General features: G+C 25.9%; 1 protein-coding gene across 1 annotated transcript; it reads right to left on the bottom strand.

The window, feature by feature from the left end:
• Window positions 1-5408: 5408 nt before the first annotated feature.
• LOC112598913 (probable cytochrome P450 6a13) lies at window positions 5409-8274 on the bottom strand. Its single transcript, XM_025345580.1, has 4 exons — window positions 7168-8274; window positions 6171-6392; window positions 5775-6026; window positions 5409-5672 (listed from the first exon to the last, which is right to left on the bottom strand). The coding sequence occupies exons 1-4, from the start codon at window positions 8057-8059 to the stop codon at window positions 5503-5505; spliced, it is 1536 nt and encodes a 511-aa protein (XP_025201365.1). The 5' UTR covers window positions 8060-8274; the 3' UTR covers window positions 5409-5502.
• Window positions 8275-13535: the final 5261 nt, after the last annotated feature.

Here is a 13535-nt window from a genome sequence, read left to right as displayed (position 1 = left end):
TAACTTATTATAAGTACATACCCTTGCTTAAAAATAATATTTATTTTTTTCACTTTCTTGTATATTTAATATCTTTTTTGTAACTTTTAAATTTATAGACATAGGTATATAACTAAGCAATTGTAATGAATATCAAAGTTTAATACTTTATTTAATTTATCATCTGTATTTACTAGGTACTATAGATTTACTTTTATGTAAAAATCATTCTTAAAATCTTAATTATCAGAAGAAACATTTGGTTTTATGAATAATTTATATTTAAGATCATCTGATGAATTTGATTTACTAATACAAAACCCTAAATCAGGATAGGACATTTTTTAAATAGCTATACTAGCTAATTAGTAAAATATTAAATCCATTTGCGAGTATGACGGGTTTGAATTAATTTGTGCAGAAACACTTGTATTTTTTATGTAAATGGTTTAGTCGTTCAAACACTATTTAAAATGCATTATTTTCTTCATTTTTTTTTTTAATAATAAAAAAATATTAATGGTTAACATTCAAAATAATAATTAATTTACAACGGTCGATACTCACTAATCTCGTGCAGAATGATGACGGAAAACTATAAAATGTAGTTAACACACAAAGGTGCATGTATTTTGAAATTAATTGTCAATTTATAAATGGTAATTACACGTTCCTTAAATGTCAAAATATTAAGCGTCTGATAAAATATCTATATTTTTTAATGTTTATGAATTTATTACAAATTATCTAAAAAATAATATGTTTTATAACATTTTGTATTTTTATACTTGTTTTATATTATTGTAGTTAAGCAATTTATTTTATACCGCTTAAGTCATCAGGTAATATCTTGGTAATATTTATTGAATCATAAGTTCATATTATTTCTTCAGAGGGTAATGGCGTAACATGAAACTTGCAGATGGCTGAAGGGCATATAGAAGATAGAGCCTCCTTAAACAGAAAAATTAAATTATTGAATAGCGATATGTTAAAAAGTGGCGAGAGTCGACTAAACGTGCGTAAACGCTTCATTTTTTACTCCCTATTTTTGTCTTTTGTACCATTTTTCGAATTCTAATCAATTATACGATTGCATGTGGCTCTTCATAAATAATACGAAGTGAAGAAATCACTAGATATAGTCGTCAAGGTGTATAAATAACACTATACCAGGAGCCCGTGAGATTGTAGTGAATATTTTATTATTATATACATTAATGACTAATGTGATGCGTTGTACATTGACTTGGCGCTAGTACTAATTTTTGTTTGTAGGTCAAAAAGTTTGGCAAATTAATACAATGTTCATTACATGTTCTTCTTATACCAATTTAAAACTATCAACAATTTATGAAATTACTATTAAACTATTATTGAAATATTTTTTTTTAAGTTTGAAGCACAAATTAATTGCGATTCAAAAAATGTTATACATATAATAATTTCCTATATACAATGCGATTTAAGAAAATTTACAGACTAATAAATTAAAGTTATTCATACCAATTTTTTAAATTTGAAATGTTCCAAAAAAATAGCTGCATTATATTTTTGGGTTAGTTTTCAAAAATTCAAAAGAAATTTGGAATTTTCATGTATTCACTTATAATATTAACTGCAATAATGTCTTCATCAAACAAAAAAATTGGAAACATTTGCTTTGTACTTGGTTTAAACGTATATTGATAAAGATGTATCATATTTTCCACATTGCAACGTAGGCTTCAGCATCGTCATTCATCGTCAACTTGAAAAACAGCTAACACTCTTGTGAATCATTCATTCGCATTTCAATTCATATTTTTCTACTCGTTTACCTACCTCTATTTTATAATTATTGATGCATTATAAGGTTTTAAAACCAAAGTGTATACAAAAATTCAAAGTTACCATAAATAAAACATAGTAAATAAAAATTCTTATGCTAAAAGTAATAAAAAAGAAATATATCGCAAATATTATAGACTTTAAAGACCAAAATACATTCATCGCTCTGCTCAAAATCTAAAATAGACACCCTAAGTTTTTTTTAAATATTTATGTTCATATTATTATAAACATAAATATATAATGATACAATTATAATGTATAATTATATAAATTAAGTTATTGTAGACTTTTCATGTTCCCTTTAGGTAGTACTGAAATAGACCAAAAAAAAATTTACCATCAGGAAAGCTTATAGGTCTTTAAAATCTGGAGAGTTTCCAATCAGCCTATTCTACTCACGTTAAATTGAGTATTTTGTTTTTTACGATTTAATAAAATATAATATAAAATCAATTATGATGATAACTATGCGCATTGTTTTTTTGTGTTGTCTAAAAATTATAAAATTAACAACTACGAACCTATTACGTATAAAATTTAAATATTTGTGTAATAAGAAACATTCCATTTGTTTACTGTTTAGTGTTTACTTGGTTTGTAAATTGCCTTCATGGGTAGATTAAATTATTTTAATTTCATTAATGATAATGTCTTAAATATAATACAATAATATATTACATTAATACATTATTTTATACGTTCATAATGTGACTATCATTTATAGCTGTGGTTTACAAATATGTAATCTAATAATACAGTAAAATATAATAAGCCTCTCTGTTTTTATGACGAGGGACTTAAGTATTTTTATTATTTGCATAAACATAACAATATTAAACTATTACACGAATTCACCATTTGTCTTAATTGTTAAATCTATACTTCATACTTGTATTAGCCATTAGGCAGTTAACAAAACATATTTTGTCTTATTAAATTGGTAGTCAGAAATTCAAAAGTCAGAACCCAAGCCCTTTTAGTCTACGTGTATAATAATATTGTCATGATATTAAACAGTACTTCAATTGTTTAATTAGTTATTTTATAATTATATTGTATTGTAACCACTTTCAGGCATATATTATTATGTTCAAACTTATATAATCTGCTGTTTCAATTAATAAAATATCATCAGTTGAAGCTACTTTCAGGAATTTTCATAAAACAGCTTTTCAAAATTTCTTAATAACTTAGAAATATTAGAATTTTAACTAGGTAGTTCATTTTAAAAACTATAAGTAAATACTTAAACTAGTCATTTTTAAAAATAACTTAACACGATTTTTAATTATTATTAGTTCCAACATATTAACACAATAATAAACTAACTAATGACATTATATGTTTAAAAAATAAAATATAATTTGAATTAATTTTAAAATAGTATCTTAAGATAAACGCATAATTATTAATTTATTAAGTTTATTTGGCGCTTACCCAATAAGTAATAATCAATTATAAATCGATGTCTGTCTCGTAAGTTTTTTACCTACTTACATCATTAGAGGAAGTATTTATTTTACATATTTTTGCGTTTTAATTAAAGTGAAATATTATTTATTATTATAGTTATAAATTGAACTAATTGTGTTGATATATTTCATCGAATATGTATCAATCTTCTCAATAGTTGTAATATTTCATAAGATGCATTTGAAGCCGTGCTTAGTTATAAAATTCATTTGCTGAAAGTACTTGATTACTTCGCGCGTATAACTGATACCAACGAGTGAGAACTTGAGTGATTGTGGTGGAATACAACGCGTTTTGGTATGTACCTACGTACTACGCAATCATATTCTCTCGGTAAACGAAACCATCAGAGGAAAACAAGTTAGATGGGCCAATAAAAATAATCCTACTGGTTCGTAGGATTTATAGGGCCACCGAGCTTAACCATGTCAATTTATAAAATTTAAGCTAACTTTTATGATATTATAAAAAAAAATATATTTATTTATATCTCTATTATTTAGGCCTATTATACATATTATAATAAACTCATAAAATTATTGTAAATTTAAATTGTCATTAATAAACAATAATAAAAATATAAATTAAATTAAATTTATCCCGGCATGGCTGTTTACAACTTTTAATATACAAGAAAATAAGGATAACTTCATTTAAATATGGGGTTAGCAACATACCACGCGGTGTTATAAAATATACTTAGTAATTTTTGATTAGAATATACGTATTATACAATGGAAAAACTATATACTTAAAATCTTAGGGGGTTTTGGCTAGAATTTTATCTGAAAAGTGGCACAGAAAGATTTGTTTTCTAATATGTATATGATATTATGTATAGTTATAAGACTTTATCGTATAATATACAAAAATACATTTAATTACAATATAAAAGTTCTTTTTTAAGTATTAGTTTAGCTTCATATCCTTTAGAAAAAGATTACTTAAATGTTAGTCTCAATAAATTATTTGTGCACGAAAGACTGCTAACTATTAACATTTTCAAATATAAATGGTGATAGTAATAAGTTAAAAGTATTAATGTGGCCCAATCTTTTAATAAAAAAGTCAACGACTAAATCGTTAAAAAAAAAAAAATAAATAAATAAGCTTATAAAATTTTAAGACACTAACTTTTTGTAAAAAAATCATAGATAATTTGTAATTAAAACAATAAATAAACGAATTAATGAAAAATTGGATATATTTAAATTAATAATATATAGACACATAAAATACCTAACACTATATTATCTATTTAATGACCAATTTAATTTAAATTTTACATGATATTTATATCATCTATTTTTACTGTGATAATTTATAATATTGATTTAAGATTTTTAAAAAAATGTTATGTTCATAATTTTTTTTTTTACAGGGGTGTTTATAGGGGAGGCAATGTGAATATTTTTTGTGCTAAACCACATTGTTACAAGAAATATGGGCCAATTAGTAATATCAATTAATTCAATTAAGTTAGTATCAATTAATTGATTTATTTTTAGAAAGTTTTTACGTTTTTCGAATCTCTTCCGCAACTCTATATAATTCATGAACCAAACGACTTACATTTTATATTTTGGAATACATGGATTTGATTTTATATCATTGCTATTTTTCATCATATAGAGAGCGGCTTCAATTAAGAACAACAAAATATTGTCATGCTTTATTTATTGAAGCCATGAACTATATTTAGATAAAGATTTATCTAAAAATTTAGCGATGGTGACATGATTGTTATAAGTTATAAGTTATAAGTTTTATAAACAGAAAAAGGAACTTTTAAAGTCCTTTCAAAATAAATACAAGGGTATGTGGTGTGTAAATATTCTATAATATTCACTTTTTTATTAAATTTTAAAACAACTATTGTGAATTTATTTAGCACATTGAGATTATTGAGTTATTATAATATAATATTATGTCTGAAGTACTATATATTATATAATGTATAAGTGTATAACATATAACTAGGCATTATAGAGAATGTCACTTGCAATTGCATATTGGTACATCTTACACTCATAATTGCTATTAATAAAAATGAATAAAATTTATTTTAATTATTTTAGGTATTTTTTAAAGTTTAAATATTGAAAATTACTTATTGCGTATACTATTATAATAATCAAAATGATTATTTTGTTGACTTATAGTAATAATATAATTAATTGAGCGTATAATTTGTAATTCGTGTATAAGCACCAATAATCATGTTGAAATTGATTGAAAACGTAACCAAATTCCATTTTTTGTGGTCAATATGAGTAATCCGTTTTGAAATTTAAGTGGATATTCAGTTTTTTCACACGGCAAAACTCGAAACGTCGTCAATAGTTGTGAAAGAACCATTTTCATTTCCAATTCAGCAAATCGTTTTCCTATTTAATGACATAAAATTAAATATATGCAATAATAACTATAAAATATTTGAAATTTAATCACAACATGCTTACATGCATTTTATTATTAAATATATTTACCTATACAAAACCGTGGTCCGTCGCCAAACGGTAAGTAAGTAGCAGACGGTCGTTTAGACTTTTCTTCTGGAGAAAACCTTTCTGGGTCAAATGTGTACGGATCGGGGTAATATTTTGGATCGTGATGAATACTATGTATGGGTATCATAACCTTGGTCCCCTTTTCAATAACCAAAGACTCTCCAGGAATTGTGTATGTTTTCACTGCTTCTCTGAATAACGCGCTAGTTACTCCATACATACGTCCTGTTTCTAAAATATATTATTTCGACGGTTTGAAAACATTATATATTTATTGTACTTCATATAAGATTTCGAAACAATGGCTAACAAATTTAACCTATCCAAGACTATATAATGTATATTTATAATACAATCGCAAATTGTAATATTCACCTGCCAATACCATATCGGTGTAATGAAGATCTACCAGAAAATCATTGTTCATTTGTCCGTATTCCTTCAACTTTGAATTCATCTCGTCACGCATTCTGTTCTGAATGTGTTGGTTTAGCGCTAACTGATACAAACAAAAACTCAACGTGGAAGACACGGGTTCAAAACCAGTAAGAAACAACAGGATCGCATTTGCGACTATGTCCTGTTCGGTAAATTCATCTGCAAAAAATAATAAATAAAGATCAAAACACTGTGTTTTTTACAATAGTATGCAGAGAAATATAATTTCATTAGGTACATAATATCCAACCAAAAATGATAAGCTACAAAATCAATAGGTTCTCCAAGTAGATCAAATATAATAAGTAATAACCTATTAAAATATGCCTTTTCTTTGGGATATTTTCTTTTTATATTTTTCAAACTTTTAAAGTGTAAAAAAATATTTCACTGACGTTCGTAAAATTTAGAAAAATAATAAACTATTATTGCACTGTGGATATTAAACAATATTCATACGAGTATGAATATACTCAAGGAAAATGTGTAAGACGCAATAAATCTTACGCTTTTTAGTCATTCTACAGACATAATCTGTGTTTTCTACGATTTTTTTTCGAATATTGAAGTTCAAATTTTGCAAACTATTTTGTATTTAAAAATATATAAAATCTTTAATTTTTATAGCTATAAGGCTTAATAATTTACTATAAGGTTCTTCATGAATTTATCATGTTACCAAGCGCTCTACAAACAATTTAAACACAGATTTTTTTATAGATATTTTAATTTTAAATTTGGACAAAATTAGATATTTAAACAAGTATAAAGATTTTAGTTATTTAGTTATTTAGTTTTATTTTAAAAATATTATTCGCTGCCTTGAGGGTAAAACTTTTAACGCGCATTATTATATTTTATACATATAATAAAATATTCAAATGCAATGGATTATCAGATGATCAATAGAATAAAATATATGTATTCATTTTACTTTCTTCTGTCGAGTTCAACACCAATTGTTTTCTGGCATCTATCAAGCTCTGCGCCACGTCATGTCTGACTATGCCATTCGCTTCTCTGTACTTGATGACTTCGTTTAATGCCGACTCGTAAAACGCCGAAGCATCGGGTGAAAACTCAGAGATTCCCAACAGTTTTGTTAATCTCGGCGACGTAAGCGACAACATCTGAGTGAAAAGAATCCTGAAGTTCGTTTGAATTATTTGCTTTCCATACTTACGAAAATCCGAATCGTTGTTCTTGACGGTGTCCAATTTCAAACCGAAAGCACATGTTCCGATGACGTCTGTCGAGTATTTGCTCATGATCTCCTTGACTTCGATCTGATCGTTTTCCTTTATTTTGATCGTGATGAATCGCATTAACTCTTCGCTGCACGCCACTATCTGATCATGGGTCAGTTTTAATTTACCAGACGTGAATCCCGGGCTCAGTTTCTGTCTCATTGTTTTCCATTTGGGACCGCCCAAAAAAAACAGTCCGTTCGCTAATATGTTTGTCGACGGGTCCTTGTGGAAACCGCGGTCGGTGAAATTCGAGAAATCTTTGATCAGTATGGCGTTAATGAGCTCGGGGTCGCGGATCATCAGGAACGGCGTCTTCATCTGATAGAAACCACAATATTTCTCGCCAGCGAATCGTTTGTAAAATCTGTCGAATGTTTCCACCTGGTGTTCGAGTGCTGTTATCATTTTGAATGTGTTACCGATCAACGGCCACGGTGGCACATGGGGCACTTTTAGTTCTCGCCATTTTCCGTACGTGTTAGTCGAATAATAGTAAACGATCGTCAATACTGCAACGGTAATGCCGACAACCGTTGTAGAATCAAACAGATAATTGATGATGTCACTTGAAATCATTACGACGATTAAGACCAAATATTGTATTGGTTATAAAAATTATTATTATATCTGTTGCCGAGTTCACCACAACCGTGCAGGTAAGAGGAGCGTGCGTATGCCCAGATTTATTTTATACAGTTACAGTATTATCTAACTCAATTGTATGCTGCAGTCATTGAAGCAGGTTCAAATTGTACTAACGTCTAACACCTACTGACGACTGCTATCGTTTTCTATTTACGCATAACATTAGTATATCTACGCACGAAGACTTGTACGTAAGTAGAAGAAGTATGAACAAAATATCTAGTGGGTGTATTCGTTTAGAGGCCAACGTGTTTATAATTTTGTTATACCTACGGATATATATATATATATACGATGAGTTTAATTTTAGACGTAAGTCAATTGAAAATTATATCTTGTGTATAATTACAGACAACAGACTGTGAGAGTCAGTATATTTAATAAGCTATTAAGTATAATTTATCAACTGCGCACTTGCTTTATGACTATATTCAACTTATTTAAAAAAAATTGCAATCCACATTATGATCTTTAATTTATTTACGTGGATGTCACTATAATAATAATTAATATAACGAATATACTGCAGCAGTACTCAATTTTGAGTATGAGAATCGATTTTAGTATTAATTTTATCCTTTTTCTGCAGTTTATTTTTATTTTCAATAAAATAAAATAAAAAATATGCATTAACTTTAAAATATTTAAATTTCTAGTTGATTTTTAGTTAAAATGGTATTGATTATAGGTACTTTTAAATTATTATTGTAAAAATATATTATCATGCATATCGGATCCGTGATATTTTGAATTTTAAAGTATCGAATTTTGTGTATTATATATTCATATAGTCCACTGCATGGAATAGTTTTTTACTGACTGAAAAATTATGAGTTACCACCAAATCATGTGATTAGGAATTAATCATTTTATCTCATATATTTTTAGTTTGATAGCAAATTTATTAATTAGTAGGAAATCACTAAATATTGGAATTAGTGTCAACCACACAATCCACACGTAATATTCCTAGTCGTTTTTTTGGTATTTTTTATTAATTTTTTTTCTTCAGTTTAAGTGTATACGTATTTAAATCAACCACCAGTAAAAAAAATAAAAAAAAAATAAAAATTTTTAATGGTATAGTATACTAGTATGACGCTTGCACTCATTTAAACTTTCACGAGGCCAGTTAAATTTTATGGTGTGACTAACATTTAAAAACAGATTACTATATCATTATTACAACAATGATTAAGATTTTGTTTCCGTCTGGTTAATTATTTGACCTGACTTGACCATCGCCATCTGCGATCGCCGTACTTGTAAGCTTCTACTATTATTTGACTTCAATATACATAATATATACATTAAACGGTGAAAATTAACCGAGAATTTCGATTTAAAAAATTTAATTTTAATAATTTAATATGTTATAAGTAGGATTTAAGTTTTGATTAGATGAATGAATTAACACAAGAATAGGTACCTCGTAAAATCGTGATTAACTATATTCTACTAATCTAAATTCTAAACACGTATATAGTATAAGTTATAATTATATTAATTCAAAATTTAATTTATATAAAACAAAATACTTCATAAATATTCTGATTGATAATTGGACAATAAAAATATAAGTTGTTATTCAAAATGAAAAAAACATGAAAAATAATAATGGAAAAATGTAAAATGTATACATTTTTAAAATACAATGTATTTTTAAAACATTAATACTTTTTGAGATGTTGAGTATTTACTATTTAAAGAATCTCCCAATATAATATATAACCAACTAGAATAAATCATTAATACTCGGAAATGTCTAAAATTAAATTGTTTAACTAGATATATTTTTTTTCAATCGAATTTTATTTTTTTATTTTTAGGTATATGCTACTTCGGTACTTATTTGAAGATTTAATTTCAAAAAAAATAATAAAAATTAAAAAAAAAAATGATAAATTATATAAAAAATGATTATAAACTATAGGTACATGTATCTATTTAAGTATATAACTATATTTTCCTTTAATTAAAGGCTATTTAAGAAGTAATCTTCATTAAAATGTGAAGCTTACTAATATTTATTACTATATCAATATACTTACTACTTTTAAAAGTTATAGTAAACTCTTAAATTTTAATACAACTTAAAAACAAATTCTATTACAATTATATTTATAAATATAAATACAATCGTACATAATAATTGATACCAGCTAAATTCACGAAATAATAAATTATCTTCTCTTCGCTTGCGACCTTCATATAAAATGTATTTTTGGCTTCACAATTAGTTTGCGTACAATTATTTTTATAGTATAGAAAAATCTTTTTATTTCAAAATAGTGACCTCGCCTTCTTAGTAGTAGGTATTATATGATATTTAATATCTATTAATCAATAATATCATATTCAGGTATTCCCTAGAATTGTTGAGATTTTTTTCTTTAAGAGATACTGTTGTACCTAGTACCTACCTACTCATATTCTACATTTCTACCAACCTTCTGCACATGTCTTGTATAATTTAAACAGCGTCACTAATTTTCAATGTTTGTAATCTTATTAAGTTTAAAGTATTTATAATAATATGCTATATTTTTACAACAAAATGTATTTATTTTTCTATTTTCATTATAGTAAATATGTATCTGGCACCTTGCTTTTATTTTGTATGTTGTTAACTTGTAAATCATTATTATACAATGTAACTCCTTTAATATTTGGTTATTGTTGTATAAGTATAACACTAGTTATTGCACGTTGGGATAATTTTTTAAATTACTAAAAACAAACATGATATATATGGACATATAGTAATAATATATTAATATAGATATTTTTAAAATAAAAAATCTAAAATGTTAGATTTTTAAAATATAAAAATACAATTTTGTTCCCGTGTCTATTTATACTAATCTATTTATTAGGTTTTGAGATATCTGATCATTATTTCCGAGATTTAAATGCACAAAAAGAGTAAAAATCTTATAAATGTATAACAAAGTTTAAAAGTATTTAAATAAACACTTGCTTGTACAACAAATTAAAAAAAAATAAAATAAATTTTAAGATCAATTTAGATATATTATTAGACATGATTAAAAAAAAAAATGCCGTAGTATTTATTTAATTTTTCTAATTTCTTTGAAACGAAAATATTTTGGATTAATAATAATGATAAATAATAATATTGAAATTTGTAATAAGTATTTGATAAGTAAAAAACTAATTGAAAATTAATAGCAAGTGTACAAAACATATTGTACCATTAATTATTAACAAAAAAAAAAAACGATATTATATAGGTCTAAACTCTAAATAATACTTATTAGAATTTTACTATTATTTAATAGTTATTAATTAATATACAAACACCTAAATAAACATTTTCACACCAGTAGCAGATGACTACTTTTAAAAATGGAACCAATATTTAATAAAAACTATTTGGTTTGAATACATCCACTAGTTAAGAGGACGTTGTACCCGCATATGTTGTCTCCGTCTTACAAATGCGTAACATGGCAAATAGTACTTTCAGAAGATCACGTTTAGCTCCTTCAGCTTGAAAATTAGAATGAATTGACCTCTTTTGAAATTTAAAAGTGAGATTATTATCTAGGGCATCTCATAGGCTTTTTATTATATTTTAATTTTAAAGCAAGTTATGAGTATTTTAAAATTGTAAATTGCTTGCACGTCTTAAAACACACATAACTCGCTTTAAAATTAAAATATAATTAAAAGCCTATGAGATCAATTATTAAATATTTAAGTAACTAAGTAATATTGATAATACAAATAAGAATTGAAATTTAAACCAGTGTTTCCCAAAGGGTGTGCCGCGAAAAGTTGAACTTTATATACATACATATATATATGAACCAATTATAATTGCAAAGTAGATAACATTTAATATTTATCCAAAGTGTGCCGTTACTTATAATAATTAATAACTAATAATAATAGTTACAAATAGTACAAGGAATTTTTTTACTTTTTCCTCCTAAGTATCATTCGTATAGAATTTTTTGCTAAAAACTAGTACCTAACCACCCTCAATGTTGAAAATCGAAGTATTTTAATTGCTGTAAAACGCAATGATATACAAAAATAAAAAAATACTTATTATTGTAAAATCAACACATTACTTTATTCGTTGCTCAGAACTAAATAAAAATAACATTAACATTTATATTTATTGTTATATTATTTATTTGTTATTTATATTTATATTGTTTCATTATGGTTAAATTATAGTATTAAGTATCTTATCTTAACTTCTTGTAGTGCTGGACACCGACATAATCGTATAATTTATGGGATATATCAAAAACAAAAACTGACTTTATTCATATTGCTCATATTATACTTTATTAAAATAATAAAATGACTTTAGATTTAATTAGTAATTAGTAATTACTATATAATGTCAAGAATTATTTTCCCCAAAACTAGTATTTTCCAAAAATTTCACAACTGGTATAGCGAAATATTAAGTTATACTACACTGTGCGATTTAGTCTCGAATTGGGTATTTGTGGCCTTGTACACCGCGATAGTAAATGTTTTCGTTTCTGTTAATTATTATTCTAAGTTATTATCTCTAGTTACCTATTTATATTTTTTTCAACAATTTCTCTAGTTACAAAAATCATAAAATATTGGTTTTTTTATTAGTTTAATACAATTTCAGACGACAATAATATTGAGTGTTGGGGGAAATCATCGACCTATTAATCCTTATACTAATAGACAGTAGTACACTAGTACGGTACACAATAGTAGTTCCGGCGTCCACACGTAAGGGCATTACAGGGTACCTGTACACCACACATACGCACAGCCGCGAGTCGGGAACTATGGGATTGTACAACCATTGTAACCGTGCGCCTTATCAATACACACACCGCATACTATCACAGCTAGGAAAGCCCGTACCACCCACCCACAACCACTCCGAATGGCCCATCACGTCTATTATATATATTTATATAGTATTAGGTCTATGGTGAAATAATATAATCTAATAAATAATAATAATTTTTTACCAAAAAAAAAATGGGCTGCCATCTAGTATTATTATTTTAAAGCATTTGATTGTAATCGCCTATAGTAAGAGTAACCATTACCACTTTGGTATGAATCTTGTTTACAATGTGATACCACAGAATACATACAATGCATATTATACTATCCTTTTTTGAATAAGTTAACAGTTCAGTGTTAACAATTTACAGTTATTAGTTTGTTACTTCTATTTAAATATTTGTTAGTTAATAGTTAGGAATTTCAGTATTTGTTGACTGTAGTGTAGTACCTATTACTACCTAATCGTTAGTTGTTAGAGTGTTTTAATATATCGTTCAAATTTAAATTATCACAAAATTCAATATTCATTTTCATTTTAATTTGATTTTTATATTTATATATCTAACAAAATTGACTATTAATTAAC

The sequence above is a fragment of the Melanaphis sacchari genome, unplaced genomic scaffold (genome assembly GCF_002803265.2).
Source record: "Melanaphis sacchari strain LSU unplaced genomic scaffold, SCAv2.0 Contig4_pilon_pilon, whole genome shotgun sequence".
Classification (NCBI taxonomy): domain Eukaryota; kingdom Metazoa; phylum Arthropoda; class Insecta; order Hemiptera; family Aphididae; genus Melanaphis; species Melanaphis sacchari.
This window is presented reverse-complemented; position numbering and strand designations above follow the sequence as displayed.